The sequence below is a fragment of the Hemiscyllium ocellatum genome, chromosome 23, assembly GCF_020745735.1.
Source record: "Hemiscyllium ocellatum isolate sHemOce1 chromosome 23, sHemOce1.pat.X.cur, whole genome shotgun sequence".
Taxonomy (NCBI): Eukaryota; Metazoa; Chordata; class Chondrichthyes; order Orectolobiformes; family Hemiscylliidae; genus Hemiscyllium; species Hemiscyllium ocellatum.
The window spans coordinates 41359735-41387411 of NC_083423.1; the positions used below are offsets into that span (position 1 = coordinate 41359735).

General features: G+C 39.0%; 1 protein-coding gene across 1 annotated transcript in view; it reads right to left on the bottom strand.

Moving 5' to 3' along the window:
- Positions 1-27677, bottom strand: part of LOC132826613 (mucin-19-like) — a 93017-nt gene that overhangs the window by 17754 nt on the left and 47586 nt on the right. The window contains exons 53-69 of the mRNA XM_060842568.1: positions 27383-27442; positions 26729-26791; positions 25375-25437; positions 25060-25119; positions 24411-24470; positions 23757-23819; positions 22403-22465; positions 22088-22147; positions 21439-21498; positions 20785-20847; positions 19431-19493; positions 19129-19188; positions 17099-17158; positions 14557-14616; positions 12858-12917; positions 10237-10296; positions 1753-2129 (exon numbers count right to left, since the gene is read on the bottom strand). Coding sequence (XP_060698551.1) covers positions 1753-2129; positions 10237-10296; positions 12858-12917; positions 14557-14616; positions 17099-17158; positions 19129-19188; positions 19431-19493; positions 20785-20847; positions 21439-21498; positions 22088-22147; positions 22403-22465; positions 23757-23819; positions 24411-24470; positions 25060-25119; positions 25375-25437; positions 26729-26791; positions 27383-27442 — 1355 coding nt within the window. The remainder of the gene's footprint in view (positions 1-1752; positions 2130-10236; positions 10297-12857; positions 12918-14556; positions 14617-17098; positions 17159-19128; positions 19189-19430; positions 19494-20784; positions 20848-21438; positions 21499-22087; positions 22148-22402; positions 22466-23756; positions 23820-24410; positions 24471-25059; positions 25120-25374; positions 25438-26728; positions 26792-27382; positions 27443-27677) is intronic.

Here is a 27677-nt window from a genome sequence, read left to right on the forward strand (position 1 = left end):
CAGACAAAGACCCACATGCACACATATATTTTGTGGGGCGAATTTGTATTTGCAGAGTTACATTGTACTTTGCTCAAAAACTGCATGCATACATGTTGAACTCTGAGCTCAAAAACTGCATGAATTTATGTAAAACTCCGTTATCTCACTTTTGAGATTGGAATCAATCTAAACATCATGGCATAGACAGAACACAGGGGACCAACATCTTCAACATATTCTGGATTAGTGGTGCTGGAAGAGGACAGCAGTTCAGGAGGCATGGAAGCAGCCTGAACTGCTGTGCTCTTCCAGCACCAGTAATCCAGAATCTGGTTTCCAGCATCTGCAGTCATTGTTTTTACCTTCAACATATTGTCTAGCTATCACCATTGTTAACAGCTAACCCGAGAATGCAACTTTTTTAAAAAAGGTTTTGTGATTTACACATGAAAAAAGTGAAACTATCACTGTATTCTAACAGATGAAAGGCTTCACAGACAATCAATTTTTCAAAGTATAATTTCAGTTACATCACACTGTAAATTTTTGCTATAAATTCTGTGTGTTAGGATTGAGCCCTCCACTACCACCTCATGAAGGAGCGTCGCTCCGAAAGCTAGTGTGCTTCCAATTAAACCTGTTGGACTATAACTTGGTGTTGTGAGATTTTTAACTTTGTACACCCCAGTCCAACACCGTCATCCCCAAATAATGTTAAACCCTGAGTAGTGAAAGAGTTGATTGGGAGGGATGATGTAGAAGTAAGGTGAAAGATTTGAGCTAGCGATGGGAGACAGGCAGTTTTGACTTCAAAAACAAAGATCTCCTCAAAAGAAAATGTATGAGCATGGCTATGAATTAGTCAGTTATTTTTAGAGGAATTTGGCATCGAGGTGGCATTATTTCATCATTGCAAATGACTCACTCCAAAGACAACAAGTTCATCCATAAGTTGAATATTTAAGTACATTTAATCTGAGAATAGCACCATGGTGCTTCACTTGGACACAAGTTGACTTTATAATGAGATGGTCTGAATACTGGCTTGGTTAAAGATGTGGGATTTAGTATGTCTCTTATGTGAGACAAGGATGAATCTCCAGAACAGAGGATCCAGAGAGCTGAAGGTGTAGCTCCTCACAATCGGGGAAGGGAATGTGGCTAAGAGCCGAGAGCTGGTGGCATGTGAAGCAAATTGACACAGAGCTGGAGGGGTTTGCAGAGATAGAAAGGAGTGAGAGCCAGGGAGGAACAGTGTGACGAGGATGAGAATCTTATCACTGAGGCACAAGTCAAGCAGGAGCCAATGGAGAGTCAGTATGACAGGAATGTTGGGAAACAGGACTTGATGTGAGGTGGGTATGGGAAAGAGAGATTTTGATGATTTCAGGTTCCTGGAAGGTCAGATGTCCATCAGGATGAAATTGAAGTAGACAAGCCTGGATGTAATAAAAACACAAGTGAGAGTTTCCACAATCAAATTGAAGCAAAGACACTGCTATTAATGTTATAAAGGCAGCAATTAATAATCTGGATCCTGAAGAAGAAATGGTTTTGGAAGATTAGGGGAGGTCAAATTGGTTGTGGAGGGTGTGAACTGATGGGTTCGGTCTGAGCTGGTGGTGACAGACAGACATAGAAAATGCAAGAAACTGCAAGTTTCCTGACTGCTGTGAAAAGTGCTGAAATCCATTTATTAGAAATATAGTGATTTAAGTATTAACTTACTACAGTGTTAAATTTATTAGTAATTCTATGCAACTTGATTACCTTTCTTGGTGGGTCTGAAGTACAGTAACATTCTTCAGGTGGAGTAGTGCTGGAGACAGGGGTAGTCGTGGTTGGAAGTGCTGTTGTTTCAAATGGTTCACAGCACACTCTAATGCGATAGTCGTAACATGAAAGGTCATCACCAGCTGGTTTAGTGCAGCTTAATCCACTGTTTAAATCACATGTCACTGTATCATTGGTTTTACTGATCGGAAATCCTGGAAACTCGACGGCTTCACATTCAATATTCGTTATCCGGTTTGTAGCAGATTTACACACATTTTGAATTTGGTCCAATTGTTCATGATCAAGTGGAGAAGTAATAGTTGGAATATTTTTATTAATCCACTCAGACCAAACTCCATTGCAAGGAACTGCTGCAAAATCAAGCAACAGTCGCCAATTAATATTGATATAAAATACTCATAACTGGCAACAGAATGATCAGTAGTATCATTTAGAAAATTATGAAATAACTGAATCAGTTGGAGAACCTAAAATATTTTTGACTATTTCCTTCAATTACTAATTTAACACCATGATATGTTAGAGTGTAATGGACTCTAATCAAAATACCAATTCAACAGCACTGTCCTAAAGCTTCTCCTGGTGGTGTTTTAATGCTTTCCTGTCTTTCCTCCTGTCCTTGCTTTTGTACAAATCTTTAGCCATGAACTTCCAAGTTGGTTGGTCCAAGTCAACTGGCAAAATGCTGAATGGTTTGTCATTGTCTTGGAGACTTTGAAATGAGATTTGATCACATCATCTTCTGAAGTGAGAGGGAGACTCTTGAACCAAAGCTGAGAAGAAGTTAAAGTGAAATTGCAATCTAATGTTATATTAGTTGCCAGTGTTTAACATAAGAAAATGTCACTCATCAGTTGTTGATCTGGCAGTCGACCTAACTGTAGTGGTTATCACTGTTGTTATAGTTGTTTCTTCTGAAAATAAATGCCATCACAATTTATACATGCAACTATAAATGAGACAGTTTAGAAAGAGAGAGACTTCATAGCTGGCAATATACATTTTAATAAAACAGTAATAAAATAAAATTAAACGGATGGGCTTGAGAAACATTATTACACTTATCCGGTCAATGTCCTGCCATGATAAAGCTTGTATATTTCACGTATAAAATGAAAATGCTCTCCATCAAATGACAGTCATTGTGAAAGATCAATGTGAGACACCTGGCCGAATATTCTGAAACATGGCAATCACAAGCAGATTCACTCACTCCTACTTCTCTCTGTTACTGCTGAATTCTGCAATTTTAGCCGGCAATGCTGATAGTGCCTCCTTCAGAGAAGCAGTGTGTAGCTGAAAATAACAATTACTTCAGAGTTACAAAAACTGAAATAGTTGGAAAAGCTCAGCAGGTCTGGCAGCCTCTGTAGACAGAAATCGGAGTTTATATTTCAGGTCCAGTGACCCTTCTTCATGACTGTTCTGAGGAAGGGTGACCTGACCCAAAGCATGAACTCTGATTTGTCACCACAGGTGCTGCCAGACCTGCTGAGCTTTTCAGACAATTTCTGTTTTTATTTCTGATTTCCAACAACTGCAATTCTTTTGGGTTTTTTAAAATTAATTACTTCAATGTTGGATAATCAGGGAAATTTAAACTCACTCTACAGCAGAAGTGATGAAGAAGAATCATATTAGACTCGACACGTAACTCTGTTATTGTTTCACAGATGCTGCCAGGTGATTCTGCATTTTCTGTGTTTGTTTCAGATTTCCAGACTCTGCAGTGTATTTCTTTTATTTAAGAATACAGCAAGCTTTGGAGAAAGATGATGGTTGAATAGGGCAGTTGCAACAAAATTGGTTGAGCAATTGGTAACAGAGTCAAATCAATGGATTTTGTTTAGGGCTAGAAGAAGTTTGGTTGTGCGGTCACTGGGGTAGGTACAGCAATCCATCATTTGTCTGCAATAAGTTAATGACATTGAACAAGTTCAAAGGTTTCAGATAGTAGAAGTTTGGAAGCATTGTAAACTGTGAGAAGAAAAAAAGTTGGTGGAGTTGGCAGCCAGATTACAGATAGTTCAATGTGGACAGGTGTGAGGAGATACATTTTGTTAGGTAGAATATGGATAGACAATGTAAATTAAAGGGTACAATTCTGAGTAGGTGCAGGAGCAGATGGAGCTACACCAATATGTGAATAGAATATTAAAGGTGGCAGCATTGTTGGACACAGTAGTTGTAAAAGCATACAGTATTCTGGGCCTTCTTAATAGGGCCATAAAATGCAACAGCAAGAAGGATTGGCTGATTTTACACAAGAAATCTTTTAGACCCCAGAGTAGTGTGTACAGTTCTGGGTAACAAACAATGGTATGGATGTGGATACAAAGAGAATGCAAATGAGATTTACTAGAATGGTTCCAGTGATGAGAAAGTTCAGTTATGAAGATAGATCACTGAGGTGGGGATCATTATCCTTGGAGAGACGAAGGCTAAAAGAAGACCTGATAAAGTTTTCAAAGTCCTGAGATGCTGGCATAGACTCAACAGGGGAAATTGTCCCCACTTCTTAAAGAATTGAACAAGGAAGGGGACAGATTTAAAGTGATTTGTAAGTGTATTAAATGTGGTGTGATAATGATCGGTCAAATCTGGAACTGGTGGATAAATCCCCAGGATTTGATCAGGTGTACCCAAGAACTCTGTGGGAAGCTAGAGAAGTGATTGCTGGGCCTCTTGCTGAGATATTTGTATCATCGATAGTCACAGGTAAGGTGCCGAAAGACTGGAGGTTGGCAAACATGGTGCCACTGTTTAAGAAGGGTGGTAAGGTCAAGCCAGTGAACTATAGACCAGTGAGCCTGACCACGGTGGTGGGCAAGTTGTTGGAGGGAATCCTGAGGGACAGGATGTACATGTATTTGGAAAGGCAAGGACTGATTCAGGATAGTGAGCATGGCTTTGTGCATGGGAAATCATGTCTCACAAATTTGATTGAGGTTTTTGATGAAATAACAAAGAAGATTGATGAGGGCAGAGCAGTAGATGTGATCTATATGGACTTCAGTAAGGTGTTCGACAAGGTTCCCCATGGGAGACTGATTAGCAAGGTTAGATCTCATGGAATACAGAGAGAACTAGCCATTTGGATACAGAACTGGCTCAAAGGTAGAAGACAGAGGGTGATGGTGGCGGGTTGTTTTTCAGACTGGAGGCCTGTGACCAGTGGAGTGCCACAATGATCGGTGCTGGGCCCTCTACTTTTTGTCATTTACATAAATGATTTGGATGAGAGCATATGAGGTACAATTAGTAAGTTTGCAGATGACACCAAAATTGGAGGTGTAGTGGACAGCGAAGAAGGTTACTTCAGATTACAACAGGATCTTGACGAGATGGGCCAATGGGCTGAGAAGTGGTAGATGCAGTTTAATTCAGATAAATGTGAGGTGATGCATTTTGGGAAAGCAAATCTTAGCAAGAGGTTTACACTTAATGGTAAGGTCCTAGGGAGTGTTGCTGAACAAAGAGACCTTGGAGTGCAGGTTCATAGCTCCTTGAAAGTGGAGTCTCAGGTAGATAGGATAGTGAAGAAGGTGTTTGGCATGCTTTCCTTTATTGGTCAGAGAATTGAGTACAGGAGTTGGGAGGTCATGTTGCGGCTGTACAGGACGTTGGTTAGGCCATTGTTGGAATATTGCATGCAATTCTGGTCTCCTTCCTATTGGAAAAAAGTTGTGAAACTTGAAAGAGTTCAGAAATGATTTACAAGGATGTTGCCAGGGTTGTAGGATTTGAACTATAGGGAGAGGTTGGACAGGCTGGGGCTGTTTTCCTTGGTGTCTTGGAGGCTGAGTGGAGACCTTGGATAGGTTTACAAAATTATGAGGGGCATGGATAGGATAAATAGGCAAAGTCTTTTCCCTGGGGTCAGGGAGTCCAGAACTAGAGGACATAGGTTTAGGGTGAGAAGGGAATGATATAAAAGAGACCTAAGGGGCAACTTTTCATGCAGAGGGTGGTACGTGCATGGAATGAGCTGCCAGAGAATGTGGTGGAGGTTGGTACAATTGCAACATTTAAGAGGCATTTGGATGGTTAAATGAATAGGAAGGGTTTGGAGGGATATGGGTCGGGTGCTGGCAGGTGGGACTAGATTGGGTTGGGATATCTGTTCAGCTTGGACGGGTTGGACCGAAGGGTCTGTTTCCATGCTGTACATCTCTATGAGTGCATGATTCTTTATGTTTTCAAGAGGATGTCAAATGATTATTTAAACAAAAATAAAGTGCAAAATCATAGGAAAGGGCCAGGTACATGTCACCAAATCATGATGTTCACTTGGAAAGACCCTGTACTCATGGAGTGCTGAACAGCCTCATTCTGTTCCCTAACATTTCTGTGATGCTGTGAAACTTTGTTCTGCATTTGGGAGAACAATCTACTCATCTTCAAAATAATTTGATGAACATTTTTAAGTCCATCAGAGAGAACACTCAAAAGTTTGGAATTAACCACTCATCCAACATCCAGCAGCTCAGTTCCAGTGTTGTCATTTCTCTGTTGAACTCTATAAGATGCGACTAGAAGCATTTGGAGGGGGACCTGGTCCTAATGTTTTCTTAAGTGAGAATGTGACTCATGAACTAAATTCACAAAGGAATTTCCCTCATCCAGACCTCATTGAATCTTTGCTTAATAATTACTCAGTTTTAATGAAGGATGATATCAGTCACCAGCTGTGGAGCTAGCAGTAGAACTAATTCTGGTGGTCATCTCTGTTATTATGGTTGTTCCTTCAGCAGCAAAACAAATTCAGAAGGAAAAATACAATCAATGCACACAGCTTGAATCAAAACAGTACTGAAAGAGTTTCAACTGCATTCTATAGGGAAAACAGTACACAAATGAAAGAGAATGTTTAAAATCTATTCCTACTGATGCCTAATCAGAAAATATCACGCCAGATCATCAGAATGCCAGATTATGTAATATGTCTGCATCTTTTGATCATCTCTCCTTGAAATGACTGTCATGGTGAAAAATTGATATACTGATTTCAGATGCCATTTATGGTTTCACACTCTTTTCACACTTAGAGGTCGGTGGGTGCATTAAAATGTTAACAGAGATTCAATAATAGATATACCTGTAAGTTATTCAATAGCTACCATGGGAGAAATTTCCCATCCTTTAAGACATGTATTGCAAAATTCAGTCATGATATTCTTCTTCACCAACCATGTTAGTGTTGAGGAGTTACACCCAAACTTAATTTAGTTGCATGATTTAATAACCCTCTTGAGATATGTTCTGTTTCCAAAGACAGGAGGGATTGATTTTTAGACCAGTTTAAGAGACAAATGTAAACTCTAAATTAGATTAGATTTCCCTACAGTGTGGGAACAGACCCTTCAGCCCAACAAGTCCACACTGACCCTCCGAAGAGTAACCCACCCAGACCCATTCCCCTATCCTATACTTACCCCTAACACTTTGGGCAATTTAGCATGGCCAATTCTCCTGACTTGCACATCTTTGATTTGTTGGAGGAAACTGGAGCACCCGGAGTAAACCCACACAAACATGTGGAGAACTCCACACAGACAGTTACTTAAGGCTGAAATTAAACCCGAGTCCCTGGTTCTATGAGGCAGTAGTGCTAACCACTGTGCCACCAATACAAGTGATCCAATACAAGGCAAAATACACTTGTTTTACATTTATGCCAATAAAAACTGTCTGGTTGGAATAAAATGATGTCCAGAAAAAAAAGGAACAGACTATCACTGATCAGGAGCTGAAGCCTCCATCAATTTACTTGAACTCAAGGCCTTGTAATTTATCATTAAAATAATCATCATTCACTAGTTGTGGGGCCAGTTGTTGAGCCAATAATTGTTGATGACACTGTGGTGGTTAAATCACAAGACTTTGGGACAATTTTAAAAAATTCTTATGGACTTTCAAATTAAGTAAGTAAGACTTCCATCTTGTAAATTTATGAAAATAATTTTGTCTGAAATTCAAACACACTCAAAACATAGAAGTCAAATACTTCATAGATGGAAATAGAACCACAGAACCATGGAAAAGTTACAGTTCAGTTCAGCCATTCTGCAAGTTCAATAAATTAACTGCCCATTCTGATCCCACTTAACTGAACCTGGGCCAGTGACTTGCCTGTAAGGCAATCAGGTGTAGACTGATGTTTATTTGAAATGAGTTGAGGGTTTCCACATCAACCACCAAACTGGTTAGTGAATTCCAAACACCCAGCACTGTCTGGGTGAAAAGATTTTTCTCATTTCTCATCTAATCCTTCAATAAAGCATTTTACATCTGTGTTCCTTGGTAAATGATCTCTGCATTAGGGGAAACAGATGTCCACTCTAGTTCAGTCCCACATTATTTTGTACATTTCAACTGAGTTACTTCTCAGCATCCTCTGGTTTAAGAAAAACAATGCTAAACATTCCAATCTTTATTCTTACTAACAGTTTTCAAATATCCTCTGTATTCTTCTGAGAGCTTTTGTGCCCATCCTGTAATGTGGTGACCAGAAGTACATGTAATATTGTAATATTCCAGCTATGACATAACTAGTGTCTGAAATAGAGTCAGGGTTACATCCTTGCTGTTGTACTCAAAACCTTGCCTAAGATAGGCCAGCATCCCATCTACTTTTGTTACTACCTTTTCCATGTATGTTGAAAATTTCAGGGAGCTATGTGCATGCACTTCAAAATGTCTCACCTGGTTTACCCAGCTTAATACCTTCCTCTTTGATGTTTTATTTTTTTCTTCTCAAATATATTACCATAAACTTCTCATGATTGAATTCTATTTGTCATGTTTACCATCCAACGAACCATTGATATCTTTCTGCTGTCAACAGCCATCCTCTTCAAAGTCTGGTCAATATTTGGTCAATATTTGCAACACCCACAAATGACCATATATACTCCAGTAATAATTGATCTCATGTAAAAGTCGAACCCCTATCTTTGGCCAAATAACCTGGAACATTCCATGTATCTCACGTAAAAGCCGACCCGAGTTTTTCACAGATAACAGATTAACATTTGTGAGTCAGTGTGCTGACAGACATGCCCTGCTCCAGCTTTCCAATCTGCCAGTTGTTCTGCTCTGCTCCCCATCTTCCAGTCCACTGGCTATTGAGCTCCGCTCCAGGTTTTCCGAATTACCATATTTCATTGTTTCTTGTTCTTTATTCATTTAGCAATCAGTTGGGCTTCTGCTAATGATATGGCATGAATTTTGATGGGCATGAATTTCAGCCTGTCAAAAGTAATATCCATATAATAGTCAACCCCATAAATTTAGCCTTAAAAATTAGTCAAAAGATTTTGACTATTACTCGAGTATATACGGTACCTGGTTAAACCTTTCACATTCATATCCACATCATTGATATTAATCACAAATTACAAGGGCTCCAACAATGAGCCCTGTACAAGATAATTGGAAATTGCTAGCCATATGTAAAATCATCCATCAAATACTACCCTTTATTTGATATCACTGATCCAATAATGCTTCCAACTGGCCATTATCCCATGGTCTTTAACTTCCTTTAAACAGTCTGCCAAGTCGAATCTTGTCAAATGCCTCACTAAAATCTACATATGAAAAATTCAGTGCACTAACTTCCTCAATCTTCCTTGTTAATTCTGATAAAAAAAACTCAGGTTAGTAAGACATGTCATTCCCTTAACACAACTATGCTAGCTTTGGAGTAATCCATTGGTCTCAAAGTAACAATCAACCAGTAATCAGTCAGACTAATCAGCCTTTTTATTTGTCCTTGCCCCTTCAACTTTATTGAGTAATGTTACACATTGCAAATATACAATCCTCTGGTCCTTGCCTTGATTGAGTGAGGATTGGATAATGATCCTCACAGCGTGCACTATTTCCTCACTAGCTTCCTTCAACAGCCCAGGATTCAAATTATCCAGTTCAAATTATCAAGGTGTGGAAGTGAGCCTCTTTAGTGCTTCTCTCCTTGTTACTCACACCTTTCCTAATATTTTACAAGCTTCCACTTTCACTGGAAAATTAGTATCAACTGTTTCATTTGCAGAGATACAGACAAGTCCGTCAATGTTTTCAGCATCATTGATATTGAAACCATCAACTGTGAAATGTGAGCTCTTGAAATTGACAATTCAAGATGAGGAATAATAAACAAGCACATCGCAAAGGGATGTGGTGAGGAAGGTCGTTAACCACAGATACCCATTAATTGCAGACAAAGATGTGAAGAAAATGCTGAACAAATAATCAACGCCTCAGACACAGTGTTGTTCATTCACAGCAGGATGTCAATAAATTTAATGTACAAGGCTCCAAACAAGGACTAATCCCAACTTCATTTTAAATGAAAATGCAACTCAAAGATTGACAAAGAAATTACCCCTAACATCACATTTCATTCTTATTTAAAATCATTGCCCATGTTTAATGATAGAAGATCTTACTCACCAGTTGTGGAACTGGCAGTAGTACTTGATCTGGTAGAGGTCGCTGTTGTTCTTGTAGGTTCTTCAGAACAAAACAAATGTCATGACAATTAATGTACAAAATTTGAAACGGGATAGTACTGAAAGAAATTTAGCAGCAGTCAACTGGGTATACACAAATGATCACAGGCAAAGTGTAACAATAATTCAAAACTATGGACACAGTGCTCAATATAAAGAATCCTGCCAGATCATGATGTGTGCAATCGATTTGCACATTTCTCCATGAAATGAGTGCCAGAGTGAAAGATTGGGACACTGATACAACTCAACCATTTATGGTAGCATGCTCTACTGACATTTCGAGAGTGCATTGAAGAATTAATGCAAATTCAGTCCTGAACACAATGCCATCCACAACAAATGAGATTTTACTCTAAGTTATTCAATGGTTAATCACTGATCTTCCATCTACTAATATTTTCCAAGAACCAAAATATTAAGTGTAAACTACAATCCTAATTACCACCTACATTAAACAAATTTGTGCCACATGCAATGATGATATGTTCAATTTAGTTCCACGATCTAACTATTTTTGGAGATATGTTACTGTTGAGTATTTTATAAAAGAATGGTTTTGCTAACATTAACTTGGGAAACATGATCTGTGTAAATTGGCAAATCAAAATAAGGCATCAGAAATAAGCACACAACAGACTTGTGAGAAAATGCTGTGGCTCATGTACTCAAAAGTATAATTGTAACACGGACACTATGTTGGTTATACAGTAGAAGCCCGACATCTGGAATCAGATGTTTTTGAATTAATTCTAAACTAATCATCCAGACCATTCAATATTAATCAGTTTCACAACCTTGTTGACCACTCTGTGCCACGAGGGATAAAATTAGACTAACTTATTTCCTCTGTCAATCACTTGGAGATATCTTCTGTTCACTATGAATGGATGAAATGATTTTGCAAGCATCAAATTAGTGAATATGTAAGCTCTAAGCAGGCAATTCAAAATAAGGCAAAATAATCAACTGCATAAAGACTTGTGGCAAAGGTTCTCATGCATGGAATAGCCAGACTCTGCAAAAACTGTAGTTAATCTCTCAAACAAGAGCCACCAACAATTTAGACATAGTGTTGTCCTTTCTGTTTGGTTAGATTTATTGCTCAGGATCTGGAAGCGGAACCGATCATAACATTTTCAGAAGTGAGAATGCAACTGGAGAACTAAGACTGACAAAAGGATTTCACTCACTAGGAGCTCATCGAATTCATGTTGAAAATCATTGTTATTTTTAATGAAAGAAGTCCTCATTTGCCAATTGTTGAACTGGCAGTAGTATTTGGTGTGGTGGTTTCTTGAGAAGATCAACAGATGTCATCACAATCAATGCACGAAGCTTGAATTAGGACCGTCCTGAAGTAACTTTAACAACATTCATCAGGGACCATATACAAAGGACCATAGAATATGTAACAGTAATTTTAAAATATGCTGCAACTTCCCAAATGGAAAATATTCTGCCAGATCATAATTTGTGTGATTGATATGCATATTTCACCAGGTCTCTGTGAATAGAATGTTATTGCGAAAGATTGAGATACTGAGTCAAATCACCATTTATGCTAGTGCAGTGTTCTGAAATTTCAAGTTCAGAAGGTGCATTAAAGGGAGAGTGGAAATTCAGTCCTGTACACAATGCTATCTTCAACAACTCATATTTTACTCTGAATTAGTCAATGGCTGATCATCTGGTCTCTCGTCTACTGACATTTTCCAAGAATCGTGATATTAAGTGCAGAATGCAATCATCGGTATCACCAATACTACCCACATTAGTGCTGCTTGGGATAATATTGCGTTCAATTTAATTCTCAAATCTGATAACATTTCAAAATATATTTTGTTCACTACGCTAGGTCAGGATGTTGTTATGAATGGTAAATTGGAAAATATTTTTTCTCTGAATTGACAATTGAAAAACAAGCCATAAGAAGCAAGCACAAAACAGAGTTTGAGGAATGGGTCTGGCTCATGAACTAAAGTGTACAGTTGCAACATGGATACAATGTTGGTTAGATAATAGAAACCCAACATCTGTGATCAGAAGTTTTTGAATCAATTTTAAAATAATGTTTCAGGCCATTAGACATTAATCATTTTCCCAACCTTATTGCCCACATTGGTGCCACAAGGGATAAAATTATACTGAATTTGGTTCCTAGCACTACTGAGAACTTCCGCACATTAATAAAGGAGGGAATGAATTTGCAAACATCAAATTAGTGAGTGTGAGTTCTCTAAACAGGCAATTCAAAATAAGCCATGATAAACAACCGCGTAACAGATTTGCGAAAAATGTTATCATTTATGGAATAGCTAGATTCGGCAAAAAACTGAAGTTAACCTCTCAAAGAAGAGCCATCAATAACTCAGACACAGTGTTGTTTTTCTATGTGGCTAGACTTATTGCATAGGTTCGGGAGGAGGACCTGATCCACGTTTTCCTCAGTGAGAATGCAACCTGAGAACTAAGACTGACAAAGAAATTTCCCTGTCGAGGAGTGCATTGAATTCTGTTGAAAATCGTTGATCATGTTTAATGATAGAAAATGTCACTCACCAGGTGTGGAACTAGCAGTAGTACTTGGTGTGATGGTAGTCTCTGTTGTTGTAGTTGTTTCTTCAAAAGACAAACAAATATCAAGACGGTGAATACACAAAACTTGAATCATGACAGTACTGAAATAGTTTTGACAGCACTCAACACAGAATATGCAAAGAATCAGAGAATTTATAAAGAAAAATAAATCGATGTCCGCAGTGCATGATTAGAAAGTATCCTGCCAGATTGGGGTGGCACAGTGGCTCAGTGGTTAGCACGGCTGCCTCACAGCACCATTGTCCCAGGTTCAATTCCAGCTTCGGGTGACTCTCTATGTGGAGTTTGCACATTCTCCCCGTATCTGCATAGGCTTCCTTCAGGTGCTCTGGTTTCCTCCCACAGTCCAAAGATGTGCAGGGTAGGTGAATTGGCCATGTTACAATTGCCCATAATGTTAGGTGCATTAGTCAGAGGGAGATGGGTCTGGGTGGGTTACTCTTTGGAGGGTCGGTGTGGACTTGTTGGGCTGAAGGGCCTGTTTCCACACTGTTGTGAATCTAATCTAATCAAATCATAATTTGTGTAATCCACTTGCACATTTCACCAGTGCTCCATGAATACCGTGTGACTGTGAGCATTGACTCATTGCCTTTATTCATTATTTAAGCTAAAACACACTCCAGACACTGAGATTCAGACCAGAATACTGTGCCATTCTTAAGGGCTGTTAAGGTTTGGGATTTGTCCAGCACGTAGACGTTTCTGGTCCCCATGTGGGAAAGAGCAAGGACTGCATGGAAAATGAGCAACTGATCACAGGATGGAGAGAAAAGGGAAATGTAGTCGCAATTGCTTTGCTCGCAGCATAGACACTGGGCTCTCGGGTCTGAAGGGTGTCCTGCCAACCTGGTGGCAGGGTTCATGGTATCATATCTGCTCTTAATATGGACAAGTGTGGAAGAGGAAGGATCCAGATGTCATGGTTCACTTGGCTACCTCAGATTAGGGTAGAATGAGAAATCGGTTCTGCTGGGGATGAAGAGGAGCTAAAGTGAAATTTGAAATCAGAATGAAAATGGTAATAATCTCTGCACTACTACCTTCGCGATGAAAAAATTGGCAAAAGGTCAATAAAATGAAAGAGGTAAATGTGTGGCTTCAGGATTGGCATGGGAGAAGTGTGTTCAAATTCATGGGGCTTTGACACCCGTACTATTCCACCTGAGTCATGCTTGGTCTGGGGGTTCATATAACTAGGACTGTACGTAGAGATTTCACTAAATAGTGGGTGAAATAGGTTTTGAAAATTAGAAAATCAAAGTTCAAGGAGAAGGTAGGAGTGCACGTCAGTGATGGGATTGATTATTACCAGAAACGTAAAAGAAGTGACAGAATGTCTAAATCCCAAGGATTCATACAAGTTGGGGGAAATGTAATAACTTTGTATTTAAATGCTCAAAGCAAAATGTTGCAGACAATGAATTCAATCATCATTTCAATTAACAGTCAACACAACAGACTCCTTTTCCTGTGGGCTATTTTATAATTTGACTGAAGTTATTGTACAATTGATTGGAGACAGAACAGATTGTAACGTTTTCTTAAATGAGAATGCAATGGAGAACGAGGACTGACAAAGGAATTTCCCTGACTAGAAGCTCATTGAATTCTTAATGAAAATCATTGCTCATATTTAATGAAAGAAGTCCTCACTCACCAGTTGTTGAACTGGCAGTAGTACTAGGTGTGGTTGTGGTTTCTGTTGTTGTAGTTGTTCCTTGAGAAGACAAACAGATGTCATGACTATCAATACACAAAGCTTGAATCAGAACTGTAGAGTCATAGAGTCATAGAGATGTACAGCATGGACACAGACCCTTCAGTCCAACCTGTCCATGCTGACCAGATATCCCAACCCAATCTAGTCCCACCTGCCAGCACCCAGCCCATATCCCTTCAAACCCTTCCTATTCATATACGCATCCAAATGCCTCTTAAATGTTGCAATTGTACCAGCCTCCAACACTTCCTCTGGCAGCTCATTCCATACATGCACCACCCACTGTATGAAAAAGTTGCCCCTTAGGTCTTTCCCCTCTCACCCTAAAACTATGCCCTCTAGTTCTGGACTCCCCGATCCCAGGGAAAAGACTTTGCCCATTTACCCTATCCATGCCCCTCATAATTTTGTAAACCTCTATAAGGTTACCCCTTAGCCTCCGATGCTCCAGGGAAAACAGCTCCAGCATGTTCAGCCTCTCCCGAGAGCTCAAATCCTCCAACACTGGCAACATCCTTGTAAATCTTTTCTGAACTCTTTCAAGTTTCACAACTTTTTTCCGATAGGAAGGAGACCAGAATTGCATGCAATATTCCAACAGTGGCCTAACCAATGTTATGTATAGCAGCACATGACCTCCTAATTCCTGTACTCAATACTCTGACCAACAAAGGAAAGCATACCAAACGCCTTCTTCACTATCCTATCTACCTGCGACTCCACTTTCAAGGAGCTATGAACCTGCACTCCAAGGTCTCTTTGTTCAGCAACACTTCCCAGGACTTTACCATTGAAGTGTATAAGTCCTGTTAAGATTTGCTTTCCCAAAATGCAGCAGCTTGCATTTATCTGAATTAAACTCTATCTGACACTTCGCAGCCCATTGGCCCATCTGGTCAAGATTGTGTTGTAATCTGAGGTAACCCTCTTCGCTGTCCACTACACCTCTAATTTTGGTGTCATCTGCAAACTTACTAACTGTACCTCTTATGCTCATATCCAAATCATTTATGAAAATGACAAAAAGTACAGGACCCAGCACTGATCCTTGTGGCACTCCACTGGTCACAGGCCTCCAGTCTGAAAAACAACCCTCCACCACCATCTTCTGTCTTCTACCTTTGAGCCAGTTCTGTATCCAAATGGCTAGTTTTCTCTGTATTCCGTAAGACCTAACCTTGTTAATCAGTCTCCATGAGGAACCTTGTCGAACGCCTTACAGAAGACCATATAGATCACATCTACTGCTCTGCCCTCATCAATCTTCTTTGTTACTTCTTCAAAATTCTCAATCAAGTTTGTGAGACATGATTTCCCACGCACAAAGCCATGTTGACTATCCCGGATCAGTCCTTGTCTTTCCAAATACATGTACATCCTGTCCCTCAGGATTCCCTCCAACAACTTGCCCACCACCGTACTGAAACAATTTAAACAGCGTTCAACAGGGAATGTACAACAGACCAGAGAATGTGTAACAATAATTAAAAATCATACACACTACTTCTCGAACAGAAAGTATTCAGCCAGATTACAATTTGAGCAATTGACATGCATATTTCACTAAATCTCTGTGAATAGAGTGCCATTGTGAAAGATTGAAACACTGATACAAGTCACTGTTTATGCTAGCACACCCTTCTGACAGTCAGAATGCAGAGGGTGCATTGAAGGATTAATGGAGATTCAGTCCCGAACGCAGTGAACAAATTGGATTTAACTCTGAATTAGTCTATGGCTGATCATGCAGTCTCTCATCTATTGACACTTCCCAAGAGTCAAGGTATTCTTTGGAGATGCGTTCTGTTCAGGGGAGAATAATTCCATGCGTATTAATTTGGGAAATACGTCAAATGGCAATTCAAAGTAAAGCAGACAGGCGATCTGTGAGAATGGCCATGGCTCTTGAATTCAAATATACAGTTGCAACAAGAACACATAGTCGACATTTGGAATCAGAAGCTTGGGACACAATTCCAAAATAATGTTTTTGTCTATCCATTATCAAGTTTATTAACCATTCTGGTGGAAAAATGAATAAAATTAAAACATAAAAGTTACTTGTTAAAATGAAACATTGGAGATGTTTTTTATGATCAAAGGAATGAATTATTGTGCAAAACTTCTCAAGAGTACATGTAAAATCTTGAAGCAGGCAGGCAGTGCAAAATGAGGGATAATGACAAAGCAGATAACAGAATTGCAAGAAAGGGTGTCAGAATTGTAAGAGTTGCTGGATCCACAAAGATGTAAGGAACATTCTCATGCAAGAGCCAGAAAAAACTCAGACATAGTGTGGTCCTTTCTCTATGGTTAGATTCATTGCATAAGTTCTGTGAGGAGTTCAGATCCTACAACTTTCATAAGTGAGAAGGCAACTCAAGAATTAACCTTGAAAAAATAATTTACTGGACCAGGAACTCATTGAGTTATTGTTGAAAATTATTGCTCGTGATTAATACAAGATGTCCTCACTCACCAGTTGTGGAGCTGGCAGTAGAACTGGTTGTGGTGGTCGTCTCTGATGTCGTTGTGGTTTCTGTTGAGGAAAAGGAAATGTAATCACAATCTATACAGATAAACAGAATAAAGACGAATAAGAGAGATTCAGCTGCATCAGGAGGGAGTGTACAAATTTTGACAGAATGTGTAAAATACTTTAAACCTTATTCCACAGATGCCCAATCAGTAAGTACCCTGGTACAGGTGAAGTGCAGGAAGACTGGAGATTGGCTAACATGGTGCCACTAAGAAGGGTGGTAAGGACAAGTCAGGCAACTATAGACCAGTGGGCAAATTGTTGGAGGGAATCCTGAGGGACAGGATGTACATGTATTTGGAAAGGCAAGAACTGATTAGGGATAGTCAACAATGGCTTTGTACGTGGCAAATGTGTCTCACAAACTTGATTGAGTTTTTTGAAGAAGTAACAAAGAGGATTGAGGAGGGCAGAATGGTGGACATGATCTATATGGACTTCAGAAAGGTGTTAGACAAGGTTCCCCATGGGAGACTGCTTAGCAAGATTAGAGCTCATGGAATACAGGGAGAACTAGCCATTTTGATACAGAATGGGCTCAAAGGTAGAAGACAGAGGGTGGTGGTGGAGGGTTGTTTTTCAGACTGGAGGCCTGTGACCAGTGGAGTGCCACAAGGATCGGTGCTGGGTCCACTACTTTTCATCATTTATCTAAATGATTTGGATGTGAGCATAAGAGGTATAGTTAGTAAGTTTGCAGATGACACCAAAATTGTAGGTGTAATGGGCAGCGAAGGAGGTTACCTCATGTTGCAAAACGATCTTGATCAGATGGGCCAGTGAACTGAAGGATGGCAGATGGAGTTTAATTTAGATAAATGTGAGGTGCTGCATTTTGGGAAAGCAAATCTTAGCAGGACTTATACACTTAATGGTAAGGTCCTGGAGTTTGTTGCTGAACAAAGATACCTTGGAGTGCAGGTTCATAGCTACTTGAAAGTGGAGTCGCAGGTAGATAGGCTAGTGAAGAAGGTGTTTGGTATGCTTTCCTTTGTTGGTCAGATAATTGAGTACAGGAGTTGGGAGGTCATGTTGCGGCTGTACAGGACATTGATTAGGCTACTTTTGGAATATTGTATGCAATTCTGGTCTCCTTCCTATTGGAAGGATGTTGTGAAACTTGAAAGAGTTCAGAAAAGATTTACAAGGATGTTGCCAGGGTTGGAGAACTTCAGCTACAGGGAGAGGTTGAGTGTTGGAGGCTGAGAGGGTGAACTTAAAGAAGTTTATAAATCCATGAGGGGCATGGATGGGATAAATAAACAAAGTCTCTTCCCTGGGGTGGGGGAGTCCAGAACTGGAGGGCATAGGTTAAGGGTGAGAGGGGAAAGATATACAAGAGACCTAAGGGACAACCTTTTTCATGCAGAGAGTGGAATGTGTATTGAATGAGCTGCGAGAGGAAGTGGTGGAGGCTAGTACAATTGCAACATTTAGAAGGAACTTGGATAGGTATATGAACAGGAAAGATTTGGAGGGATATGGCCCAGGTGATAGCAGATGGGATGAGGGTAGGTTGGGAAATCTGGTTGGCATGGACAAGTTGGACTGAAGGGTTTATTTCCATGCTGTACGTTTCGATGACTCTATGACACTGTATCATAATTTGCATAAAGCATCATTCTCCAGCTCTCCATCAAATAACTGTTCCTGTCATAGATCAAGATAGTGTTTTGCTTGCAAAAGCATCCAGGACAGTATGACACAGATGTAATGTGAGTAGCAATGTGGCAAATGTGAGGTGAGGAGAAAGAATTTAACATAATGTGCAATGGTAAACAATATCAAAGTTTGGTGCAGGCAATTTGATTCCAGGCATAGATTTTGATGTTCAAAATAATCTCCTCTTGTAGGAATAGAATAAGATTCTGGAAGATGATGAGAACAGACTTTACATGAAAAGTGTGAAAAAATCCATCAATTCACTTATATCCGCCTTGAAATTCTTAATAGAATTCATCATTACTCACCAGTTGTGGAGCCAGTGGTTGAGCCAGTAGTTGTTGGTGAGACTGTTGTGGAGAGTTTTTCTGAAATATGAGGGAAATTTGAAGGTCACAACACTTTACTTCAATTCCATGTTTTTCAGCAATATACAAGGAAAAGATTTATGCCAAGTACATTGTGGAAAATAATAAATATGAATGTCAAATACAACACTGGAAAAGAGACAGGTAAAATATCTCAGTTCTGCAAAGAGTTGAACTAATACTGAGTGAAGTGATACTGTTCGGTGAATAGTTTCTGTTGAATAAACAAAAGCTTCTCTCACCAGTTGTGGAGCTGGACGTTGACGGTGCTGTCGTGGTGTATACTGTTGTTGAAGTGGTTTCTGCTAAAAGAAAACAAATGAACTTCCAGTCAGTGTGTTCCATTGTGATTTGGGGCTGTTTGTTCCTCCTGAAACAACAGCTCCAGATCATGCACAAACAAAACTAAAGATGACCAACAGGCTTGACATTTGTGACGAGAGCTGATGAAGCATGGTATGATTCCAAATTAAAATACGTGATATATTCCATAATCAGAAGTAACAAGCATTCTTAAAGAAAAGCTTGAGTTTCTAATTTAAGAACAGTAATACTGGAATATTTGAGCCATTGTCTGTATTTGAGGCATGTAAACCTGTCAGCATATATTTTTTTCCAAGAATATGATGACACTTCAAATACGAGAGTGGGTTTTAAAGCAAATTGAGTTTTCGACAAGAAGTCATTCCTTTCCTTCTCAATAGCAGAATGCATTCAAATGTGGATGCGCCATGCCGAATATATCCAGAGGTCATACTTTCAGGAATTTAATCACTGGAGATTTTCAGCAAAGTTTTGACAAAAAAAACCCTGCTTTTTTTCCCAACAATACCTTCCACTGAAACATGGGGACACCAATATTAGGAGACCCATAGGTCATGCTTTCAGTTATGCACCGACTAAAGATTTGCAGAAAATCCAGAGCTCCACTGAAGGTTATTAAAAACACAGATTAAATGGTTCAGAGTGAAGTCTAAGATGCCATGGCATTGCATGTGTGCAAATTTCATTGCATTAGTTCATCACTTATTTGAAGGTCACTGCATTTGTTGAGGCTACAGAGGCTGACTTCAAAACTGCTCATATGGGAAGATTCCTGTTTCATTGTTTGTTTCAGAAATAATTCTTATCGAGATTTGGTGAGGAAGTGACATGTCAGTCTCTGTCCCCTACCAAGTCTTTACTCAGTTTTTGCAATTCCAAATGAACAGACTTTCACTGTCAGGAAGCTCAAGATGACTCTATTTAAGTCCAAGGCATTGCTATTTTACCCAATAGAAACCATCATTCACCTATTGTGGAAGTACTGGTGCAACAAGGTGTAGTTGGAGGAACAGATGTTGTTGCTGCTATTGAATAAAAACACAAGTAATGTTCAAAACCACAAAACCTCAAAACGATTCCGTACCAACATTCCCCTGACAGAATGTGACGGAACTAGGAGAAAGACTGAGATTACTTCAGATTCTTCACAAAATATTGTGCCGAATATCAAGCTGATGGCATTAATAAGCATTCTCAGTAAGAATGCTGAAATTCAGAAAGCATTCCACTTGAACTATCTTGTGAATTGTATTCAGTGCAGATGTCACTCACCGGCTGTGGAGCTGCCAGTCGTCTCAGATGTTGGGCTTGTCCCTGTTGTAGTAGTTGATTCTTCTGAAGGAGAAACATAAGAATCAATATTCAATACAATCAATGTCACATGAGACAGTACTGGGAAAGGACATGTATTCTGTGTTTGAAATGGATGGACAACAGATAATATTAAAAGTATTACATTGATGGGACATCTAGTATGAGCCAAAGGAATTTGCAGAAAGAGAATTGTTTTTGAGTTGTGCTCACTGTTAGAGAAATTGAACTGTGTGCTGATATTTTTGCACAGACAGAATATCACTCTCAGAAACTTTGGTTCAGGTATACAGACAGTTTGGCATCAAGGAATATTACACTTCTCATCTTCCAATTAATGGGAGTGGTATTTGTCATTCTAGCGGAGAGTATGGGCAAAGGTCCAATCTAACTTATCAGCCAACAGACTCATTGTTTTCTTTTCTTTATCGAAAAGTTGATGATCTGACTAAATTGAATCCATGAGGTTCCACTAAAGTCTTGAGCACAACATCTTCTAAAGACAGAATGTGGATCCTGGGCTGGGAATGACAAAGGAATTTCCCTATTCAGATGTTTTGTCGGTTCTTGCTTCAAATTGTTTTCTCATGTTTAATGTAAAAAGACCTGACTCACCAGTTGTGGAGCTGGCAGTAGAACTGGCTGTAGTGGTCGTCACTGATGTTGTTGTGGTTTCTGTTAGAGTAAACAAAATGTAATCACTATTCATAAACACGTTTGGAATCAAGACCCATGAGAGTGATTTAACAGCAATCTGCATGGAATGCACAAATAATGAGAGAATATGTAAAACAGTTCAAATCTTAATCCACAAGTAACCTTCTATGTCATAATTTATGTAAATCATCATTACCCAGCTCACCAGCAAATGAGTGTTTCTGTGGTAGGTCAAGACATTGGGTCCGTTTGCAAAAGCGCCAACGACAGTAGGACACACATGTAATGTGAGTTGCAAAGTCTCAAATGTGAGGAAAGTAAAATCAATTTAATGTAATGACAAGTTTGCCACTGGATGTTGCAAACTCAGGGTTTAGTGCAGACAATTTGATTCCAGGCGTCGATCTCCATTAGATGTATGTTTGAATAAAAACAATGTTTTGCGCAAAGTGGAATATGAGCACAACAGCCTCAGTGTTTGTAGGGAAGAATTGAATAAGATTCTTGAAGACTGTGGGAATAGATTTGACTGAAAAAGAACTCAAGATTCCAAACTTCGCTTGTATCCAAGACCTTGCAATTCTTAATAGAATTCATCATTACTCACCAGTTGTGGAGCCAGTGGTTGAGCCAGTCGTTGTTGGTGAGACTGTTGTGGATGTTTGTTCTGAAATATGAAGGAAATTGGAAGGTCACAACACTTTGATTCAATTCCAAACGAATATTTATTCTTTTTCAGAATGAAAGGAGGATAGGATTCTCATCAGGTATATTACAGAAATGAATAAATATGAATGTCAAATACACCACGAGAAAAGAGACAGGTGAAATATCTCAATTCTGCAAAGAATTGAACTAATACTGAGAGAAGTGATTGTGTTCACCGAATACTTGCTGTTAAATAAATGAAAACTTCTCTCACCAGTTGTGGAGCTGGACGTTGACGGTGCTGTCGTGGTGTATACTGTTGTTGAAGTGGTTTCTGCTAAAAGAAAACAAATGAACTTCCAGTCAGTGTGTTCCATTGTGATTTGGGGCTGTTTGTTCCTCCTGAAACAGCACCTCCAGATCATGCACAAACAAAACTAAAGATGACCAACAGGCTTGACATTTGTGACGAGAGCTGATGAAGCATGGTATGATTCCAAATTAAAATACGTGATATATTCCATAATCAGAAGTAACAAGCATTCTTAAAGAAAAGCTTGAGTTTCTAATTTAAGAACAGTAATACTGGAATATTTGAGCCATTGTCTGTATTTGAGGCATGTAAACCTGTCAGCATATATTTTTTTCCAAGAATATGATGACACTTCAAATACGAGAGTGGGTTTTAAAGCAAATTGAGTTTTCGACAAGAAGTCATTCCTTTCCTTCTCAATAGCAGAATGCATTCAAATGTGGATGCGCCATGCCGAATATATCCAGAGGTCATACTTTCAGGAATTTAATCACTGGAGATTTTCAGCAAAGTTTTGACAAAAAAAACCCTGCTTTTTTTCCCAACAATACCTTCCACTGAAACATGAGGACACCAATATTAGGAGACCCATAGGTCATACTTTCAGTTATGCACCGACTAAAGATTTGCAGAAAATCCAGAGCTCCACTGAAGGTTATTAAAAACACAGATTAAATGGTTCAGAGTGAAGTCTAAGATGCCATGGCATTGCATGTGTGCAAATTTCATTGCATTAGTTCATCACTTATTTGAAAGTCACTGCATTTGTTGAGACTACAGAGGCTGACTTCAAAACTGCTCATATGGGAAGATTCCTGTTTCATTGTTTGTTTCAGAAATAATTCTTATCGAGATTTGGTGAGGAAGTGACATGTCAGTCTCTGTCCCCTACCAAGTCTTTACTCAGTTTTTGCAATTCCAAATGAACAGACTTTCACTGTCAGGAAGCTCAAGATGACTCTATTTAAGTCCAAGGCATTGCTATTTTACCCAATAGAAACCATCATTCACCTATTGTGGAAGTACTGGTGCAACAAGGTGTAGTTGGAGGAACAGATGTTGTTGCTGCTATTGAATAAAAACACAAGTAATGTTCAAAACCACAAAACCTCAAAACGATTCCGTACCAACATTCCCCTGACAGAATGTGACGAAACTAGGAGAAAGACTGAGATTACTTCAGATTCTTCACAAAATATCGTGCCGAATATCAAGCTGATGGCATTAATAAGCATTCTCAGTAAGAATGCTGAAATTCAGAAAGCATTCCACTTGAACTAACTTGTGAATTGTATTCAATGCAGATGTCACTCACCGGCTGTGGAGCTGCCAGTCGTCTCAGATGTTGGGCTTGTCCCTGTTGTAGTAGTTGATTCTTCTGAAGGAGAAACATAAGAATCAATATTCAATACAATCAATGTCACATGAGACAGTACTGGGAAAGGACATGTATTCTGTGTTTGAAATGGATGGACAACAGATAATATTAAAAGTATTACATTGATGAGACATCTAGTATGAGCCAAAGGAATTTGAAGAAAGAGAATTGTTTTTGAGTTGTGCTCACTGTTAGAGAAATTGAACTGTGTGCTGATATTTTTGCACAGACAGAATATCACTCTCAGAAACTTTGGTTCAGGTATACAGACAGTTTGGCATCAAGGAATATTACACTTCTCATCTTCCAATTAATGGGAGTGGTATTTGTCATTCTAGCGGAGAGTACGGGCAAAGGTCCAATCTAACTTATCAGCCAACAGACTCATTGTTTTCTTTTCTTTATCGAAAAGTTGATGATCTGACTAAATTGAATCCATGAGGTTCCACTAAAGTCTTGAGCACAACATCTTCTAAAGACAGAATGTGGATCCTGGGCTGGGAATGACAAAGGAATTTCCCTATTCAGATGTTTTGTCGGTTCTTGCTTCAAATTGTTTTCTCATGTTTAATGTAAAAAGACATGACTCACCAGTTGTGGAGCTGGCAGTAGAACTGGCTGTAGTGGTCGTCACTGATGTTGTTGTGGTTTCTGTTAGAGTAAACAAAATGTAATCACTATTCATAAACACGTTTGGAATCAAGACCCATGAGAGTGATTTAACAGCAATCTGCATGGAATGCACAAATAATGAGAGAATATGTAAAACAGTTCAAATCTTAATCCACAAGTAACCTTCTATGTCATAATTTATGTAAATCATCATTACCCAGCTCACCAGCAAATGAGTGTTTCTGTGGTAGGTCAAGACATTGGGTCCGTTTGCAAAAGCGCCAACGACAGTAGGACACACATGTAATGTGAGTTGCAAAGTCTCAAATGTGAGGAAAGTAAAATCAATTTAATGTAATGACAAGTTTGCCACTGGATGTTGCAAACTCAGGGTTTAGTGCAGACAATTTGATTCCAGGCGTCGATCTCCATTAGATGTATGTTTGAATAAAAACAATGTTTTGCGCAAAGTGGAATATGAGCACAACAGCCTCAGTGTTTGTAGGGAAGAATTGAATAAGATTCTTGAAGACTGTGGGAATAGATTTGACTGAAAAAGAACTCAAGATTCCAAACTTCGCTTGTAAGCAAGACCTTGCAATTCTTAATAGAATTCATCATTACTCACCAGTTGTGGAGCCAGTGGTTGAGCCAGTCGTTGTTGGTGAGACTGTTGTGGATGTTTGTTCTGAAATATGAAGGAAATTGGAAGGTCACAACACTTTGATTCAATTCCAAAAGAATATTTATTCTTTTTCAGAATGAAAGGAGGATAGGATTCTCATCAGGTATATTACAGAAATGAATAAATATGAATGTCAAATACACCACGAGAAAAGAGACAGGTGAAATATCTCAATTCTGCAAAGAATTGAACTAATACTGAGAGAAGTGATTGTGTTCACCGAATACTTGCTGTTAAATAAATGAAAACTTCTCTCACCAGTTGTGGAGCTGGACGTTGACGGTGCTGTCGTGGTGTATACTGTTGTTGAAGTGGTTTCTGCTAAAAGAAAACAAATGAACTTCCAGTCAGTGTGTTCCATTGTGATTTGGGGCTGTTTGTTCCTCCTGAAACAGCACCTCCAGATCATGCACAAACAAAACTAAAGATGACCAACAGGCTTGACATTTGTGACGAGAGCTGATGAAGCATGGTATGATTCCAAATTAAAATACGTGATATATTCCATAATCAGAAGTAACAAGCATTCTTAAAGAAAAGCTTGAGTTTCTAATTTAAGAACAGTAATACTGGAATATTTGAGCCATTGTCTGTATTTGAGGCATGTAAACCTGTCAGCATATATTTTTTTCCAAGAATATGATGACACTTCAAATACGAGAGTGGGTTTTAAAGCAAATTGAGTTTTCGACAAGAAGTCATTCCTTTCCTTCTCAATAGCAGAATGCATTCAAATGTGGATGCGCCATGCCGAATATATCCAGAGGTCATACTTTCAGGAATTTAATCACTGGAGATTTTCAGCAAAGTTTTGACAAAAAAAACCCTGCTTTTTTTCCCAACAATACCTTCCACTGAAACATGGGGACACCAATATTAGGAGACCAATAAGTCATACTTTCAGTTATGCACCGACTAAAGATTTGCAGAAAATCCAGAGCTCCACTGAAGGTTATTAAAAACACAGATTAAATGGTTCAGAGTGAAGTCTAAGATGCCATGGCATTGCATGTGTGCAAATTTCATTGCATTAGTTCATCACTTATTTGAAGGTCACTGCATTTGTTGAGACTACAGAGGCTGACTTCAAAACTGCTCATATGGGAAGATTCCTGTTTCATTGTTTGTTTCAGAAATAATTCTTATCGAGATTTGGTGAGGAAGTGACATGTCAGTCTCTGTCCCCTACCAAGTCTTTACTCAGTTTTTGCAATTCCAAATGAACAGACTTTCACTGTCAGGAAGCTCAAGATGACTCTATTTAAGTCCAAGGCATTGCTATTTTACCCAATAGAAACCATCATTCACCTATTGTGGAAGTACTGGTGCAACAAGGTGTAGTTGGAGGAACAGATGTTGTTGCTGCTATTGAATAAAAACACAAGTAATGTTCAAAACCACAAAACCTCAAAACGATTCCGTACCAACATTCCCCTGACAGAATGTGACGGAACTAGGAGAAAGACTGAGATTACTTCAGATTCTTCACAAAATATTGTGCCGAATATCAAGCTGATGGCATTAATAAGCATTCTCAGTAAGAATGCTGAAATTCAGAAAGCATTCCACTTGAACTAAATTGTGAATTGTATTCAATGCAGATGTCACTCACCGGCTGTGGAGCTGCCAGTCGTCTCAGATGTTGGGCTTGTCCCTGTTGTAGTAGTTGATTCTTCTGAAGGAGAAACATAAGAATCAATATTCAATACAATCAATGTCACATGAGACAGTACTGGGAAAGGACATGTATTCTGTGTTTGAAATGGATGGACAACAGATAATATTAAAAGTATTACATTGATGAGACATCTAGTATGAGCCAAAGGAATTTGAAGAAAGAGAATTGTTTTTGAGTTGTGCTCACTGTTAGAGAAATTGAACTGTGTGCTGATATTTTTGCACAGACAGAATATCACTCTCAGAAACTTTGGTTCAGGTATACAGACAGTTTGGCATCAAGGAATATTACACTTCTCATCTTCCAATTAATGGGAGTGGTATTTGTCATTCTAGCGGAGAGTATGGGCAAAGGTCCAATCTAACTTATCAGCCAACAGACTCATTGTTTTCTTTTCTTTATCGAAAAGTTGATGATCTGACTAAATTGAATCCATGAGGTTCCACTAAAGTCTTGAGCACAACATCTTCTAAAGACAGAATGTGGATCCTGGGCTGGGAATGACAAAGGAATTTCCCTATTCAGATGTTTTGTCGGTTCTTGCTTCAAATTGTTTTCTCATGTTTAATGTAAAAAGACCTGACTCACCAGTTGTGGAGCTGGCAGTAGAACTGGCTGTAGTGGTCGTCACTGATGTTGTTGTGGTTTCTGTTAGAGTAAACAAAATGTAATCACTATTCATAAACACGTTTGGAATCAAGACCCATGAGAGTGATTTAACAGCAATCTGCATGGAATGCACAAATAATGAGAGAATATGTAAAACAGTTCAAATCTTAATCCACAAGTAACCTTCTATGTCATAATTTATGTAAATCATCATTACCCAGCTCACCAGCAAATGAGTGTTTCTGTGGTAGGTCAAGACATTGGGTCCGTTTGC